General features: G+C 39.0%; 1 protein-coding gene across 1 annotated transcript in view; it reads right to left on the bottom strand.

Annotated features, from left to right (window-relative positions):
* Nucleotides 1-18,855, bottom strand: part of PATJ (PATJ crumbs cell polarity complex component) — a 231,961-nt gene that overhangs the window by 68,590 nt on the left and 144,516 nt on the right. Inside the window, exons 29-30 of the mRNA XM_063428064.1 lie at nucleotides 4,551-4,747; nucleotides 129-220 (exon numbers count right to left, since the gene is read on the bottom strand). Coding sequence (XP_063284134.1) covers nucleotides 129-220; nucleotides 4,551-4,747 — 289 coding nt within the window. The remainder of the gene's footprint in view (nucleotides 1-128; nucleotides 221-4,550; nucleotides 4,748-18,855) is intronic.

Here is an 18,855-nt window from a genome sequence, read left to right as displayed (position 1 = left end):
CATTACTGAAATAAATTAACTTTTGAACGATATTCTAATTTTTCGAGTATCACCTGTATAGCCCAAAAGTATAATCAATCACATATCACAGAAGGACCACAGACAAACTAAATGGAAAACATGCTTACCTTATAAACACCAGTTTCATTTTGGACGGGGCACTTTTGATGATTGCCGACGCATTCTGGTGACTTTTTCCATACAAGACTTGATTGTTCAACTGCAGAAACAAATCTCTGTTAAGTTGTACTTTGACTATGATACAAATTATAATTAAGCAATTTATTTACATACTCGGCATTTATAAAGCAGAGCGTTCTTTTCAGTATAATTGTATGCTAGGATAAAGAATTAGAAAAGGTGATAACCAAACATCAAACACTGTGATAACTAAACTTGTTGGTCTGTGGACTACAATAGCCTTGTCTAATATTTCAGAATGGCTGCACAGGCCGGATATCAGTTCCTGTCTGAACACAATCTAAATTCCTAGTGTATGTGTGAATTTACTTCTCCAACATTGTTCCATATTTTATGATGCAAACAGGTTTATTTTAAAATATGTAGGCATATAATTTAAAAGCCACACACTGAGACTCTCCTTTGTTTTTGTTCTAACTTGATCGTGTACCAGAATCTAATTCAATAATCCTTCACTTAGATATGAAACAATTTCCTTGCAGAATGACACAAAATTGAAAAAATGTTTCGTCCCTGTGGTCAGAGATCTTGTGCAGTGGAACACTCATGGTGTACAATTACATGTTTAAAATGCACTTCTTACAATTCAAATTTCTAAAATTATGGAATTCCATTATGTTCACATAAACAGACTATAACACTGTTCCAATCACAGCACTTTAAACGCGCCATTACCGACATGACTGTGTTTCCAAAAGATGTTTAACAATAAGAAGATAAGCATTTTTTTTTTTTAAACCAACGTACTGCATTTTTATATCCTCTCTGTCCTCTTTCTTATATCTATCTCAAAAATAAATAAATTATTTATTCCTCTGCAAATTGGGACTGGATAAACCAGACTCCAACAATCCCACTCCTGGTAGCTCCTGGGATGCACCCAACATAGTCCCCGCTGCTCTTCTGCTGACACAGGTTGAAGCCTCAAGGACTCTCCCAGACAGGATCAGGCCATGTGGCTGCTAGTCACCAGACTCTAAGACCCCACCTGGCATATGTTTACTTTATCTTTTCATATCAAGTTATTGTTCTGAAATTATTTTATTAGTTACAATGCCATTATAGCGAGACAGCAATCCATTCCCCACAACCGCAGGTGAAAGTACCTCACCCCCTCTTTTGGTTCTCAGGTTAATGAGCGCCAAACATATTAATAATCTGTAGGGGCCAACATGGCAGTATACCACTCACTCATAATTACCTAGATGGCAGGCTTGTAAACCCCCCATATACTGCAGATCACCACTTACCCCACTACTGTTGTAGCTACAGCCGACCAACATCTCTCCAGGCTTAAAACACAGGCAGTCCGGCACAGGACAAAAGACCAGGTCCCTAAGTTCTTAACAGGGAGACAACTCACTCCCAAACAGAGGGCATGCAGCTACCTACCCACGTCTAAGTCCATACACAGACCTTCCTACCCAACACCTGCATCTAAACAAAGCCCTATATAAAGTATCACCTAGGCTGATAGCCTACCACTCACCCTCTTTAGGCTTTATTGAGATGTGGTGTCTCACCCTAATGCTATGTATAATTTTATGCACACCTAGTGAGAGATCCCCCCCCCCCCCCCCTACAGATTAAGGATATAAATATAATCTTGTGTATTCTTATAAAAAAATGTGCATTGGTTTTGTAGCCACGAAACAGTTATAATACTCCTGTTGTTCAGTCTGCACCAGCTGTTGTGGCAGTGCAAACCTGCTTGTTTCACCTAAGCGCAAATAAAATAAAGAATTCTAAAAACATTTAACATTGAAATAGCAAGGAATTGGAAGAACTAAAATACCTCAAACTGGTTTACTGTTAAAGCTCAACTTATTTACCAATTAAAAATGGAACAAGGCATTCCAACACCAACTAATATTAGACTTCGGAATATCGTTTTGTGGGATAATTGGATAAAGAAAAATGAATCATCTCTAACCAACTATCACTTTAAAGGTAGAAAAAAAAAGACCTATTACACTTTTTTGCTTTGTGATATACTCAAGGACAGGTTCTCTCCTCCCTCTCCCACTAAGTTTTAAGGTTATACATAATTGTATGTAATTTCTTCTCTGAAAAAGGTCAATATTACCCTCTCTCAGTATGGAGAATTTTAAGGATATATACAAATATATATAGTATCCTCAGACATTTTCCCTATATGGAGTTTAGAGTTATATATATATACGGTATATAAAAACACTAAACTCCATATAGGGAAAATGTCTGAGGATACTATATATATTTGTATATATCCTTAAAATACTTGATGTACCTTTTTATAGGATATTAACAATGAAAGAAAAAAAAAAAAGAATCACCTTTTATAGTCTAAGAGAGAAAGAAAGATAATTATTTTTCTCTTGTATGTTATGTGGGTTTTTTCTCTTATGTATGCTTGTAAATGAAAAAAAATGTATACATATGAATTAAAAAAAAAGAGAGATAGATAGATATGTTGTGTGTACGTATAGATAGATAAACATATATAGATATATATATGTACAAATAGATTAAAAGGACAATATATGCACCAAAACAATTTTAGTTTAACAAAGCAGCTTTGCTTTGCTCTCTGTAATTTATGAGTTAAATCACTTTGTTTATGCAGTCCTAGTCACACCTCCCTGCATGTGACTTACACAGCCTTCCTAAACACTTCCTGTAAAGAGACATCTAATGTTTAAATCTCATTTTATTCCATTTTCTGTTTAAGCAATAATTTCTTATCTCCTGCACTGTTAATAGCCTTTCAGAGCAAGCAGGATTCTTCTGTATGTGATTAAATTTCAATTTACAGAGTAGGAGATAAAAACTTAGAGCAAGTTATCATCCTATTGAAAATAAAATATATATTTTTTTCATGCAGGCTGTGTCAGTCACAGCCAGGGGAGGTGTGGCTATGGCTGCATAAACAAAGGGATTTAACTCCTGGCAGAGAATTGAGCAGTGAGACTGCAGATGCATGATCTATATCAGGGGTAGGCAACCTTTTAGCAGCACTGTGCCGATAGAGGATTGTGATGTCCCGTAGAGTGACGATCCTAATTTTTTTAAATTGAGGTGTGTATGCTGCCATATTCTGCTTGTGTTATTTTGACTGTAATTGCTTTGTATCGTTGTATTTGTGCGTATATGAGCTATTATATTGTATATGTTCGTTAGTAGTTTATGGTATCGTGTATACCTATGAATGTGGGCTGTGTATGAGGGCTGCTTGTGGAATTGTGTGTGGATGGATATGTCACATTGTGTGTTTGGTAGTGTGTGGGGGCTGTTTGGGGTATTGTATGTGAGAGGCTACATGTGGGGTTGTGTGCGTGTATGTGGATTGTTAGTGGTGTTGCGTTTGTCGGCATTTTGTGTTGTGTGTGTGTGTGTGGGCTGTTCATATTATTTGTATGAGGGGAGGGTTATTCTGCATTTCTGTGTATATCTAGCAGTGTGGGTGGGTTCCAGTGGGGACCAGGCTGGCCAGGTACAGGTTAAGGACAGGAGCTGGGATAGCTGACGATGGCTGCTCTACTACAGTGTGGATTCCCATTCACAAGTGCTGGGATGAAGTGATCTGAGATCACTTCCTCTATGTGCTGCAATGCATAAATTGAGGATTGTCCTTCACCACCTCTTCGTATTAGCAGATATCTGAAGTTTTACTGGGACTCCTGATAGGCCAGAGTGCATTTGGCTCTAGCAGCCTTGAGTGCCGTGCAAAGACATCTCGAGTGCCGTGCATGGCACTAGTGCCGTAGGTTGCCTACCCCTGATCTATATACTAAAACTGCTACAAGTTGCTTTGGTGCCTATAGTTTCATGAGCAGGACAGGTTAGGACAGGAAATGTTCGATACAAAAGATAGATTGTGAGAAAGACAAGATTTGCAGGACAGGATTGAGCAGACCGGCAGACAGAAATAAGTATTCTCTAGTCTTGTAAAATAATGTTGTTATATAATAAACTCCAGCACTGATCAATGTTTTGGAAATCACAGACACATTTAAAATTGCTAATGCCTTCCCTTTCACGAAAAGCCAAACACAGAATTATGTGACTTGTTACTGTAATTTTAAAAATTTTTTACAAAATAGTCTTTCTGCCCTCTGGGCCAAACTACCCTTGCCATAAGCAGCAACTTATTTGTGTACCTGATTAAATCTGTATACAGTTTAGGAAAGGAAGGCGATGCAATAGAGCCCAGTAAAAAAAATATGACACCCTTAGACCTCAGGAAGTTATTAAATGTAGCGGATAAACAGCTTTCGACCTACAAAAGTATAATTTGAGCGGCAATAATGTTATTACCAGCCCCGTACTTTAATTAGTAGCAAGATCCAGTGTGGTAGCGGCTACATTACCTCCAGGAGCTCATCGCCCACTTGAATGCGTCCGTCCCTTCCAGCTGGTCCATCAGGGTTAATGGCCACAATGAAGATGCTCATTTGTGAGCGATCCTTGTTACCAGCCAGACTGAGCCCCAGTCCATTCTGCTCCTTTTCTAACTCGATAATGTGCAGCTCACCCGGGAGGTCGGCATACTTCTGCCTTATTTTCTCTGTCAAAGAAATAAGTCACAGCGTTTAGATATTAAATTTAAAAATGATGTATTCATAGCATTAATGTACAATACAGCTCATAGTCTCCAACCATATTAGGGCTGGATTGACGTAAAGGTGATACCAGATTCATATCACCAAAGCTGAATTTACGTCTTACATGCCTTAAGGTATACAACTCTCAGAAAGCCCTATCTACCCCTCCAGTTTTGGGTAATGCATAACAATGTGTAAGAATATATTCCCCCCCATCACACATTTTTTTTTTTTTTTAAATCGCTAAATATATATAGAAAGAAAGAAACTGATATTTGTACCAAGGGTTAGAGCCTCAAGTAGACAGGCACCTCACCCAAATCACAGAGGCAGCAATTAAGATTCCCCCTATTTAGCTTCTATCTATTATCCTTGCATTTGTCATTCTGCAAGGAGGTATAAACCAAACCTCTTTAAGCCAACTGGGGGCGTCTATACCCCAAGGTGGGGGCATGCCTGCCAAATCCTCACCTTCTCCGACAGGCCAGATAAAAGGTACAGTGTTAACTTGCGCACCCACAATGCACCGCTGGAGACCATACAATGTAATATGTGAGGTTCCATGTCTTACAGCACTTGGCCAGAAGAGCTTGCAAACGAGAATGGCAGGAAGATTTAGACATATACGTTTATCTACAGATTAAAGATATATGATGACAATTGATTGATTCATATCTCACGGGTCAAGCCCCGTCACTCGCACATCTGTGCAGGAGTGGCCCTTCGTTTTGAATAACTCAGCAAAATGTAAAATTAATAGCACTAAGACTAATTTCTGATAATTAAAATAACAAAAAAAATTAAAAAAAAAGTAGTGTGCAATTTTTATTTTAAAGCTTCATCAAGCTCTATGACCACAGTCTAGTGATTTAATATCCGTCTTAAATCAGTACGACTTGCTGTCAAGTATTACCAGCAGCTGTATTTACGGTGTTTGTGTGTGCGTGCAGATATTACTCCTCAATACATTCTGCACAATCTGATAATGCAGCAATAAGCACAGGACTCTGCACACAAAGCATTTTATTACACAATTACTCCCTGGAGAGGTAGGAGTTTAACTAAGGGGGGAAGCATAAGGTGTACCATTTAAATCAGCTCTTTAAAGGATAACTCTGCAGTTTTCTCAAGGTTGTGCTTGGTTATGGAGCCTTGCTTAACCCTTCAAAAACAACAACATTTCCCTAGAAAATTAAGTGGTGGAGGTTATGAATGAATTATTTTAATTAAGCCCCAGGCTTTATGAGCCACAACGCTCATCAACCACTTCTATTGCTATAGCTGGTCTGTCAGTGTCAGACGTAAAGTGGTCAAAGTGGTTGGTATGGGAGAAAAGAAAGGCAAAACATTTTTACACACCTTGTTTTGGGGGATTTCAAGATAGTCATTCTCAAAAACGCAATAAGAATTCCAATTCTAGGTTTGCCTGCTTGTCATATTTATGAGGGCTGCACTACAGAGTCACATATATGGTCAGCGTATAACCAAGTGATTTGCAAAAACTTAAATCCACTAGAAAAGTGTGCCAAACTCTATCCTCGAGGGACAGAATCCCTGCATTAAAATCATACAGTTGATTTAACACCAAGGTGCAAAGATCTCCGTATCCTACAGATCATCAACATGTTTTAATATTCACACTGGAAAGTTGGAGAATTAGTGGTGTTCTCAGGAAATATTTACAGAAGGTCAAGTCACCATTCTTATTTGATTGATGAAAGATATATTTTATCTTTCCAGGACTTTCTGTTGCACTCAATCTTTCTTGCTCTTTGGATGCAGTCCCGAATCACGCACTCAGGTGACATAGCGATGTCATTAGGAATACATTGCGGTCTTACTACGAAATAAATATTATGAGCCGCATGTGACAGGCTTCCTGGATGGAAGCAAACATAAAAGTACAAAATAATGTACCAGCTGCCATTGCATTAACGCTAGTATTTAAAATAGCATCACTTCTGCAATATTCACTACGGCAAAAAAAAATATAAAAATACAATCTGTCACCAAGAAAGCTCAAAGACAACCGCTCAACAAGAAGAGGAAATCGAAATATGTCACGGTCTTCCTCATGCATCAAAGAACTCTGATCTAAAGGGATTCCCAAAATGCCCAATGATGTATGAAGAATAAAAGGTCAGTTTAATATGCCCAGCATCTGTAAGACCCAAAGCATAAACCCAAAAATCAGCCAGTGGCAGAAATGTTAGCTTGGTTTCGGCATGGGTCACTAATCCCATGGGCGCAGTGGTGTGTTTGGAAAGGTACAAGGATATTAAGCATGTAGTTGTAATTTAAATAAAAGCTGAATTTGGGAACCATATCTCACTACGAAGTCGAGAACATCAGAGAAAAGTAAGAGGATGAACAGAATCAGAGGCAGGCTCTGGTCCCAAAGATTGTGTTTAAATTTAATGGGCAAAGGGCAGCAAATCCCAATGAACCTATAAATTGACCCTTGCATTTCTTCATGTATTGGGAGAAATATCAGCAGTAGAAACAGAGATGTGCTCATGCCATTGTACAGAAGACTGGTGAGACCTCAGTTGGAGGTACGCAGTAAGGATATTGATACGTTAGAGAGAGTTCAGAGAAGGGCTACTTAACTGGTTCATGGGTTACAGGATAAAACGTTCAAGGAAAGGTTAAAGGAACTTAACATGTATAGCTTGGAGGAAAGACAAGACAGAAGGGAATCAACACAGTAAAGGAGGAGACTATATGTAAAAGAAGAAAACCACCACAACAAGAGGACAAAGTCTTAAATTAGAGGGACAAAGTTTAAAAATAATATCAGGAAGTATTACTTTACTGAGAAGGTAGTGGACTCATGGAATAGCCTTCCAGCTGAAGTGGTAGAGGTTAACACAGTGAGGGAGTTTAAGCATGCGTGGGATAGGCATAAAGCTATCATAGACTGAAGATAAGGCCAGAGACTAATGAGAGTATTTCGAAAATTGGGCAGACTATCTGCCATCATATTCTATGTTTCTAGATATGTATGCGTGTTTGGATAGATTCTTTAACAATTGGGGGTTATGTATATAAAGCAGTGTGGATACAGGTTTTAGAACTCGAGTAATCACTTTGGAAACAAATGGATTGGTTTTGGAAAGCACTGCTTGTTACACTAAACTTCAAATCTGCACTTCATGGTACCAACGCATTGTGCAATTAAAGTTTGGGCATGTTATTTTACCTTTTTATTATGGACTGTAGAAGTATATAGGGTTTTCACTCAAATGGAAAGTAAAAGACAAAAATACGTTTAACTCCACTCTTCCAATTACTGCTTTATCAATACTTTTTATGGTTAATATCCTTAACAAGACAATTTAGATTTGTCACTTTTATTTCAAATCCGGCACCATCCATGTGCATGCCCTTGAGGTTATTGATTCCTATATTTGTTCTGGAAATAAGGTAAAGGCAGCTAGCAATGAACCTTAACAGATCTATAAAGCACTATCTGCAAATCAACAGTGAGAAAGCCATCATGATTTCAGAGCATGTAGCCGGTGATATAAAGGATGACCTATAGGTAATGCGGTTATAGTAAATATAGAATGCTCAGATACTACATGGATGACTGTAAGCGGATTACAAATCCCATCAACCTAAAAACAGTGACTTCACTGCGTTGGAATAAGCTCCTGGAAAAGAGGGACAGAGGGATTTGGGCACAAATAGAAATATTGAGAACAATACCAGCTGCACCATGAGTCTCAAGTGTCCCATTGCCCTTTAGATTGTGAGCTTATAGACAGGATTGCAAAAACGACATTATCGGTTTGTTGACATATTCAATGTTAAAATGTCTGTTGGCACTAGATAAGGACACAATAATAAATTAATCAGAATGTGGGAAATGTGGTTGCTACAGAGGTGGTCACTGCTAGTGTTTTTAACACAAAAAGTGTCATACATTTGTAAGAGGTCCATACCAAGGACTTCAATACATTTAAAATGTAAACTGATGGAGCATTTGGCAAAGGCAGGAACAGTGAATAATTAAGGAGATCAAATTATACGTGTTGATAGGAGACACAGGGTAATAATCAGCAGATCATCATATTTATCATCGTGTACCAGCTATTGGGACCAGAAGGATCGTCATTGAGTGGGTTAATCTAGAATGTAAACTTATTCAATAAAAACAAAGTTTTTGTTTATTTGTTTTTAAATGAAGCACATCATTGTATTTATATATGGTCTTCTGTGTGAGCCTGGTGAAAACAAGCAAGAGTAAAAATAACTTTTACATTAACTCACGACACTCAATTTGTTTCATGTTCTGGGCAAGGTTGTTTTTTTTTTATGTCGAACAGTTACCTACCAGGAGATGTAATATGTTGCCTTATCTACCGTATTTACCAAATATGTGTTTGTGAAGCCTGGAAAATGAAATAATTAAAACTAGAAATCAATGTGTCTCAATCCTAGAACTGAGCTCCTCCAAATTGGTTCCCTGTCAATCATTGCTACATGTTCTGCCCTTTGCTCCTGCCACTCAGCACTGAGAGAGAGCATAGAGAAAGTATCGAAGGAAGAACTATTGGTTCTGTGTCTCCTCCATTGAAACGTGGGCCCTGGCTGTGCCAAGACTGAACTGGATTGTGATACTGATTTTTAATTTGTAGAGGTGGGAAGCACCCTAAAAATACAATCAAAAACACACAAAAAACAAAACAGAACAATTGGGGTAAAAACGGTCAACTCCCATTTTTTTTTGCCAAAGCCATTTATTTGCAGGTCTCAAAACATTGCATCTGCTGTGCCTTAAATACAGGCAAATCCCGGAATACACTTCAAGTACTAAGAAAAATTACAGAGGATGTAAAGTGGTCTGGGTGCAGGGTCCTGTATGTTTAACTCTACAACGCTACAGTATTCAGTTAATGGAATTGCATGAAGCATTGGTCAAAGCCAACTACTAGAGAACTCTATTACTCTCATACTGAAGCCTTCATTGGTGTCCGATATATATTCCCTTTAAACAAACCATTTGAAGAAATCATTACTATATATTCCACGTGGCAAGTGGATGTCTTGTAAGATATATTGGGAAATTTTCATAGGAAACAAATGAGATTCTCGAGAAATCATTAGCAGCTGACCAAGGTCACACAGACTCATCTGTACCATAAGTACAAAATGATGGTGTTCGGAGTGTCTGACATGGCCAAACAAAAAACATATTGGTGAGCCGCATTATAATAAACAAATGCTTCTCCAGAGTTAACTGGTGCCGATAGGACATGCAGACATCAAGCAATAACTGGTTATGTAACGTATTATTTAGTTTTAATAACTTCTGCCTGTTGCACATGGGTACTACTGACGACTCCTGTTATATCAGTCATTTGTGTGACTATGTAAAAGGGAGAACCAGCCAATGTGGATTCCAACATCACATCACACAGTTCCCAAAGTAAGTTAAGCTTCCCTGGGTTCTATCACCACGATAAGCCCTTTAGATGTATACATCATTATTTGTCGAGCAAAAATAAACTGCTGTGCAGCAGAGCTAAACTAAAGAGAAACAGAACACAATGCATCCAATATTGCAATGTCAATTGGATGCTAATGGCGTATACAAGATGAGAAAGGTTAATGTGCATATAAAAAGTAATAAGTAATGCTGCATTCTCTGCAGAAGAGTGGGGGGGGAGCGTGGTTTGCAAAAATCCATAGTGCTAAAAAAAAAAAATAAAAAAAAAAATGATGGCTTATGCTGCAGTAAAGGATGTGAAGTTGATTTTAGGGAGGGTGGATATCGGACTTAAACAAATCACAGTGAAAGCATACTAAGTGGAAGCCCTAACTACAAAAATCAAATACATAATTCTTCTGTTAAATGATTAGATGTGATATTAGTATCTGTCCTATAGAATTGTCATCCAAAGGTCTACCGCCAGCCTTTATGCAGTGCTCCTTGTAGCTTGGCAGGAAGTTAACTTCAAATTACAGAAGAAATTCTATATTTTTATATGGAAACAAGCATATCAAATACACTCTTAATTGGTTTGTTGGATTATTTTTTTTTTTCTGTTTGTTTTTTATTTTTTTTTTTTACATGACTATTTGCAGTGCCGAGTTATACAATTCCAGCGCCCACCCATTATGCTTTTTTATCCTGCTTAAACATAATAAAATGTTTGGGAAATAATAAAATATATAACTGTAGAATTTTATATAAGCTATTCTGCATTTCCTTTCCATGGTCTTCATCAACCTCTGGCAGATAGACTGGTAAAAATAAACAAACTGCATTTAGATACCCTTGACGGTGTTTAGGCCCTTTGCAAGTTACCCCACTTGGTCTGTGGACAAAACACCATATATTTGATTGTACCGACACGTAATCTGAGAAATCGCGATTTCAAGCAAAAAGTATGAACTTCTAAAAATGTGCAATTAATCCCAAATGTTTATGTAAAGAATAATAAATAAGATATTGGACCATATATTCAATGCAGATTTAGAGGACATGTCTTTATAAAGCCTCATTTATCTTTATTTTGCAGGCAAGGACTCTCCTACTGAAATAATTTTACATGCTCTGAATGGTATGATTTATTAACGTTCTGACTTTGCACAATGCAGTGAAGTAATAAGTCTCTTAATAATTGATGATAGTCTGAAAAAAGTACAGTAAAATTCTGGCATTTGGGAGAACTTACAAACGAACTCAGTAGGCTAAGTCTTATGTACTGTCACTTACAAGAAGAAGAAGAAGAAATGAGATTAATAAACTGTACCCACAAATGTCTGCATGACAGCAGACATTTATGCCCCCCTCTCACCTACGAGAAAATCTAAAATCTCCACCTTGTATTCACAGATTTATTGACAGCAGTACTCGAGATGCAAAAGATGATATGTATTACAGTTAATCTTGTTAACTATAAGGTTCCGATAGCTCATGGAATTTAAAACGTTCAGCGTCCTAAAAGATTTCTTAACCTGTATTCAGGCAGGTATTTCACCTATAACAATTAACAAATTACCAATTTATATATTCTTAAATCAGTGAAGAATGTTAAGTCTGTTCTAGTTTTTGGGAGCCGAATCCTCTACAGATTCGTCATTATCACTACGCAAGTCTGGATACTTTAGGACTCAGTTGAGAGGGCAGAGACATGACAGGTGCATGGATATTCACAATTCATTCCAATCTCTCTCTTGAAAATCTACTCATTCCATTCCCACTCAAGACTCTGCCCATACGCCTTTTCTACACATTTTTCTACACATTCATTCTGATTACCTATCCAATGTGTTGACCAATCTCACAGTTTAGGGTGAACTGGAGAGAATCTCTTTTATAATGGAATGATTCTTCTTGTAATTTGGCAGATTCTCTGTGATAATAGAATGCTTCTTCAGGTAAATAGGTAGGTTCTCAGTGAGAATGGGATAATTCTCTGGGTAAATGGGCAGGTTCTCAGTGAGAATGGGATGATTCTCTGGGTAAATGGGCAGGTTCTCAGTGAGAATGGGATGATTCTCTGGGTAGATGGGCAGGTTCTCAGTGAGAATGGGATGATTCTCTGGGTAGATGGGCAGGTTCTCAGTGAGAATGGGATGATTCTCTGGGTAAATGGGCAGGTTCTCAGTGAGAATGGGATGATTCTCTGGGTAAATGGGCAGGTTCTCAGTGAGAATGGGATGATTCTCTGGGTAAATGGGCAGGTTCTCAGTGAGAATGGGATGATTCTCTGGGTAAATGGGCAGGTTCTCAGTGAGAATGGGATGATTCTCTGGGTAGATGGGCAGGTTCTCAGTGAGAATGGGATGATTCTCTGGGTAGATGGGCAGGTTCTCAGTGAGAATGGGATGATTCTCTGGGTAAATGGGCAGGTTCTCAGTGAGAATGGGATGATTCTCTGGGTAGATGGGCAGGTTCTCAGTGAGAATGGGATAATTCTCTGGGTAGATGGGCAGGTTCTCAGTGAGAATGGGATGATTCTCTGGGTAGATGGGCAGGTTCTCAGTGAGAATGGGATGATTCTCTGGGTAAATGGGCAGGTTCTCAGTGAGAATGGGATGATTCTCTGGGTAGATGGGCAGGTTCTCAGTGAGAATGGGATGATTCTCTGGGTAGATGGGCAGGTTCTCAGTGAGAATGGGATAATTCTCTGGGTAAATGGGCAGGTTCTCAGTGAGAATGGGATGATTCTTCAGATAAATGGGCAGGTCCTCTATGAGAATGGGATGATTCTTCTGGTAAAAATGGGCTGGTTTTCAGTGAGAATGGGATTATTGCCCAGATTTAATGGGCAGGTTCTCTGTGAGAATGAAATATTTCTTCACATAAATGGGCAGGTTTTATGTGAGAATGAAATGATTCTTTGGTTTAATGGGCAGATTTTCAGTGATGATTCTCCAGATAAATGGTGCAGGTTCTCTGTGAGAATGGGATAATTCTTCGGATAAATGGGCAGGTTCTCTATGAAAATGGGATGGTTATTCAGATAAATGGGCAGATTCTCTGTGAAAATTGGCTATATCTCCAGGTGAAGCAGCGGTTTCGCAGGTTTAATGGACAAGTTCTGTAGTTTGAAATAGCCAGAATCATGGGCAACCTCAAAAGTTCCAAATACAGTTATTACAGTTGCAAATTGATAGAGAAGATATATTTAAGTAATAACCTTCATAGCTTAATATACTGGATAATTACTTAAAATGATTTACATATACACATTACCCCTTCATTAATTATGCCCTTGGCATTTTAAGACATGTTCGTATTAGGAGGTCAGTATTTCTTCCTCAAAAGTGAACATTAAAGGGGTCAAACAACTTGTCACTAGTTTGAAAAAGGTCCCTGAAAGCCTTTATATACAAAACCAAAAAGTGCTATATCCCTAAGGAATAATAAAAAAAAAGGTTAATCATTAATACAAATGTGCACAGCTTGACTTACATGTCACTAAGTCACACTTGTCTGAAAACAACCTTTTCCAAACTACAAATACAATCTCTTTGTCAAAACGAAAAATCAACTAGATTCAACTACAGCAAGCCTCTCAGAAACATAACAAATGCACTGACAAAGATATATTAGCATTACAAAGTAATGCAGCATAAAAATATTTAACGCATTCAATGCAGGGGAAGAGCAATACATTTTTTTCTCTTGTTAAAAGTAGTCTATTTTTATCTTGCAGACAGGGAATCGAAGCTACAATAATTTCCCATCTATTTTTTTTATCTGTCTTTTGCAAACACATTCGTCTCCCGTCTCATAATTAAATGGTTAAGGCCAGTTGAATACATGCTTTTCACATTACATACCGTAATTAAATTTATTACATAGGGCTAGCAGCGCAGATAAGCCCATGTGCAGATGCTCAAACACACTACACTGATCTATACACAAAATAACCGAATACTATGTAACATGTTGTAAAGCAACGCTTCCCATACCACTGTCGACAAGTTTTGAGAAATTATCTCAGCGACTTAACTATCCTCAAGAAATACCAATTCAAACAAAGAATTTTCAGCCTTACCTGGAAACCCCCCCTGCACCATAGCTCAATATACGATGATGCACTTCACAGAGTCTGCATCCCCGACAAATGCCTTGCGCTGTGAGAAGAGAGGATGAGCACCCTACAGGGATACTCTGCTTCTATTTCTTCTGATGACCTTGGGCCTATTTTATCCCAGATTTTACCTCCTCGAGGGCAAACGGACGGAGTGCTACTGCTGCAAGATATGATCAATTACACTAATTCTAAGCCAAGCACAGGCGAAGAATCACATCTGTCAGCAGATAAAAAACGACGATAAAAGTGTGTATTGTGAATGGAAATTGCTGGTTTCCAGCAGCTGACCCACTGAAGCTCCACAGCTGTCGCTTGGTGGACTGCCTGATACAGCCTGCATTAGAATGACATCTCCATCCTGAAAACACGTTGCCTTAAACAAAACCCATTTACTTCCCCGTTCCTCTGCAAGTGCAACTGATGCAAGCTCTATGATTCTCTCTGACACCTTTAAAGCGCCAGGGAATTCACAAAGTGTTTTATTGCCACATGTTACAGATCCATCTGATATAAACCTGGAGAGAGCCTTGATGATTTCTTTATCTACAGCTTATCACATAGTAAGCATTAAAGAGAAATCCAAAGGATTAAATATACACATAGAACAAATACTTTGCTAGTTTCATTTGTGTGCTGTGTGCATTGCATTGTAAACAGGTTTATTTAGACACTAGACATCCAGATCTTCCCAAACTACAACTCCCACAAATCTTTGCAAAGCAATGTGCGGTGATTTTTGGCTGGCAAAGGTACCAGAGAGTTGCAGTCTAGCAAAAACCAACACCAACAGCAGCTGGTTGATAAATTAATATTTCAACAATGGCTAACTTCAGCTCATGATGTATTTTTTTAACTATATTTCCCATGATGCTCAGGTAGCCTATAACCTGACGAAGCAAAGTGGGAAATGTCCATCACTAATGTCAGCCATTGATACAATTAGCGATCCCTGGTCTACAGCAGTTGTTCCCAAGCTTTATTCAGACCAAGGTGTACTTCAATGATAGAAACATTTCCAAGACACACTGATTTGTAGTAATTTATTATTAAAAGGGACACTGGAGGCACCCAGTCCACTTCATCTCATTGCAGTAATCTGGGTGCAGTGCCCCTGTCCCCTTAACCCTGCAATTGTAATTATTGCAGTTATTGAGAAACTGCAATATTTACCTTACAGGGTTAACTCCACCTCTAGTGGCAGTCTACCAGACAGCCACTAGAGGAGCTTTTTTTGGTCCACTAAAGGACCCTTTGCATGAGGACTCCAGTGTCAGCTAAAACCCCATAGGAAAGCGCTGAATGCAATTGTTGTGCTCACTGCACATGTGCATTAGATCCCCCTTGTCTGACATTGGCTGAGGAGCAGAGGCACAGCCTGACCCTGACCCAGTGACAAAAGGATTTTTAACCCTTTCAGCGCTGAGGGGGGCAGATTCCTAGCACTATAGTTTCCCTTTAAACTTTCATCAATGACTTGTAAATGTCAAATTATGTCTCAACCATGCCAGATAAATTAATAAGTGACCTAATCCACAGAGCAGCATGGATGCATGGCTGCTTGAAGATGTAGCTCCGACTCACATCTTCAAGCAGCCATGCATCCATGCTGCTCTGTGGACGCTTTTCCACCCAGCTACCGCACCAAAAATAGGTAAATCCCACAAGTCTACTGGTCCAGCAAAGAGTTATGCTTTGGAGAAGGGTAGCCTGCGGTTTCTCAACCCGAGGTATGCCCCAAATCGGACATCTCCTTGCCGGTCTCTCCTTAGCTCATGCCAGGCACAGACTCCCCTGTAGGAGACCTTGATTTGATAAGCTTAATTAAAACTTTTCCCACCAAAACTGATGTGCAAGAAGTAAATTTGGCCCTGCAGGCTTCCATTAAGGCAGAGCTTTGCCTGAAGACAACCAAGGTATGACTGACCGCGTGGCCACCGACAATCTGCACAGTTGGCTACTACTGACTCACTAAACTGCCAGACTGGGAAACTGAGACTCATGGCAAGTCATATAGCTGAGCTAGACAACTGGAGATGCTGCTGCAACCTCAGACTGCGAGGCCAACCTGAGGTGGAAACAGCCCCTAATAATCTGCATGGCGTGCTCATGGAACTCTTCAATGGAATTGCCAGAGATACCACAACTCATAGCATTTTTCCAAACACACCAGACCCTGAGACTGAAAGGCCACACTGACAGCCCCCCAAGTGATGTTATCTGCTGCCTATCAGAGCACAGCCTCGATGAATCCATCCAGCAAGCAGTCAGAAAAATGACAGAACAGCAATACAATCAACATCACCTGCATCTTTTCCTCAGATCTATTCTCTGCTACTCTAGACTACCGAAGAACCCTAAAGCCTCCTGACAATCCAGACAATTCAGTACCAATGGCAGCAGCCTATGGGGCCTTATCACTCCTAATTGTCTGCAGACCTTATGTTCTCATCAGGACTTTGTACTTCTCAGGACACCGCTCCAGTTTTCCCCCATTGATATGGGGTGGTCTGACCTGCTAGTTTATCTGCAACTCACTTCTGTGACTCAAACAAGATAAAGGTGGTAAACCGCGCCCAAACAGTGCAAATAATAATTAAAATATATACATACAAATGATCCTATAATTAGGAATGTATGGAACCTTCAATAGAAAAAGTACAGAACAATAATAGTGCAATATGTCAGACAAAATAAGAGTTTGTAAAAACTTATAAAAGACTCACTCACACTTTGCAGAGCTACTCAGAGCTCTGCCGTATATCGCCTAGATGGTACAATCCCCGTCTCAGGATATCAAGTGATGGTGTGGTACGGTGTCCAATCCTCCACAGTAATATATGGAAAAAATAGAAAATAGGATCCAATAGTATAGTATGTCTATCAAACAATATATAAATAAAGGAAAAGTATCCTACTTACAGATTTCAGAGCAAATATCTTGCTCTAGTGTATATAGCATATGGTGGTATAATCCCCACCAGAGGATATAGGTCAGGATTCAGGTATATCAGGAACAGCAAATACAGTAGTAAAAAAACTATAGCTTTATTTGAAATAAAAAGTATATATAATAAAACAAGTGGATATAAAATCTCTTACTTAAGTAAGAGATTTTATATCCACTTGTTTTATTATTATTTATTAAAGTGTGAGTGAGTCTTTTATAAGTTTTTACAAACTCTTATTTTGTCTGACATATTGCACTATTATTGTTCTGTACTTTTTCTATTGAAGGTTCCATACATTCCTAATTATAGGATCATTTGTATGTATATATTTTAATTATTATTTGCACTGTTTGGGCGCGGTTTACCACCTTTATCGTGTTTGTTTTACTATTGTGAGTAGGTATTGGGAATTCCTGCTCGGTTCACTGCTGCCCACCTTTAGTTTATTTAGTGAGCGCCTATTCCCTCTTTTTCTTGTTGTTCACTTCTGTGACTACCTTAGCGTAGAAGACAGGGCAGACAAGAGGTGACTAGGATGGCGTTCATACATCTGTGATGTGGGACAGTCTTTCACTCCTTAAGTCACTTATAGCTTTTCGTTAATGGAGGTCTCTTCTACTTGTTTTACAGGCACTCATTTTTCTTACCTGGACATTGTTCACTATCTATTCACAAAGTTCCAACAAACAGACTGCTCCAGTAGCTCAGAAGTGATTTTCTTAATTCAATGCAGGAAGACCTGGAGTATCTTCAATACTGATATTCTGCTAAGGGACACTCACCACCCTTTGTGATGGACCTACCCACTTTGTCTCCCTACTGAAATATATTGATGCGCTCACTGGCTTTGCACACAGTCCTCTTGTGATAGTTATATTCCTTGCTGAGATTTTTTTTTGTGGGGGTTGGCATCCTTCATCTACAAGCAACAGGTTTGCTAGCTCAATGATGGTCTACTTTTTGCCATTGCTTGTCTGGTTGTCAAATAGAGCCATCTATGGAGTTACTCTTTTTGTTCTGGTCTCTGCACGGGGTGACCAGACTGTCCAGGCCTGTTGAGGAACTCTGTTCGTGTCCCCAGAGGTTTGTAAGGGAATGGGCCTGGGAGGCTAGCTGGTCTGGTTTCTTGTGTGACAGCCATAAAGTCCACGAAACCAGGCAAAAGCCCAGACCTGTTCGAGCTCCAGTGATATAGTATAAACAGTTTACAAAGATATTATACACCAGTTTTCTAAAGGCTTTTAACTCAGGGAGCAGGTACAATCTCCAAACAGATGCAAGCAGCCACCATCACTATAATTTCCAAGAAGAGCAAGGACAGAGAGAGAAGCACAAACTATTGCCCCATTTCCTTACTGAACTGCGACTTAAAAATGTATGCAAAAATTTTGGCAAATACATTTTAGCCTCAATTACCAGTACTGACCCATGCCAACCAGATGTGTTTTACTACCCAGTTATGGGCAAGAGACAACACCATCAGAACATTAACACTAGTACATCAAGCCAGGGCACGATCGGAGGGCCGCCTTCTGCTGTCTGCAGACGCAGTGAGAAGGCTAT

The sequence above is a fragment of the Pelobates fuscus genome, chromosome 7 (assembly GCF_036172605.1).
Source record: "Pelobates fuscus isolate aPelFus1 chromosome 7, aPelFus1.pri, whole genome shotgun sequence".
NCBI classification, from domain to species: domain Eukaryota; kingdom Metazoa; phylum Chordata; class Amphibia; order Anura; family Pelobatidae; genus Pelobates; species Pelobates fuscus.
The sequence above is the reverse complement of the archived record's forward strand: the minus strand, read 5'-3'. Positions and strand labels throughout refer to the sequence as shown.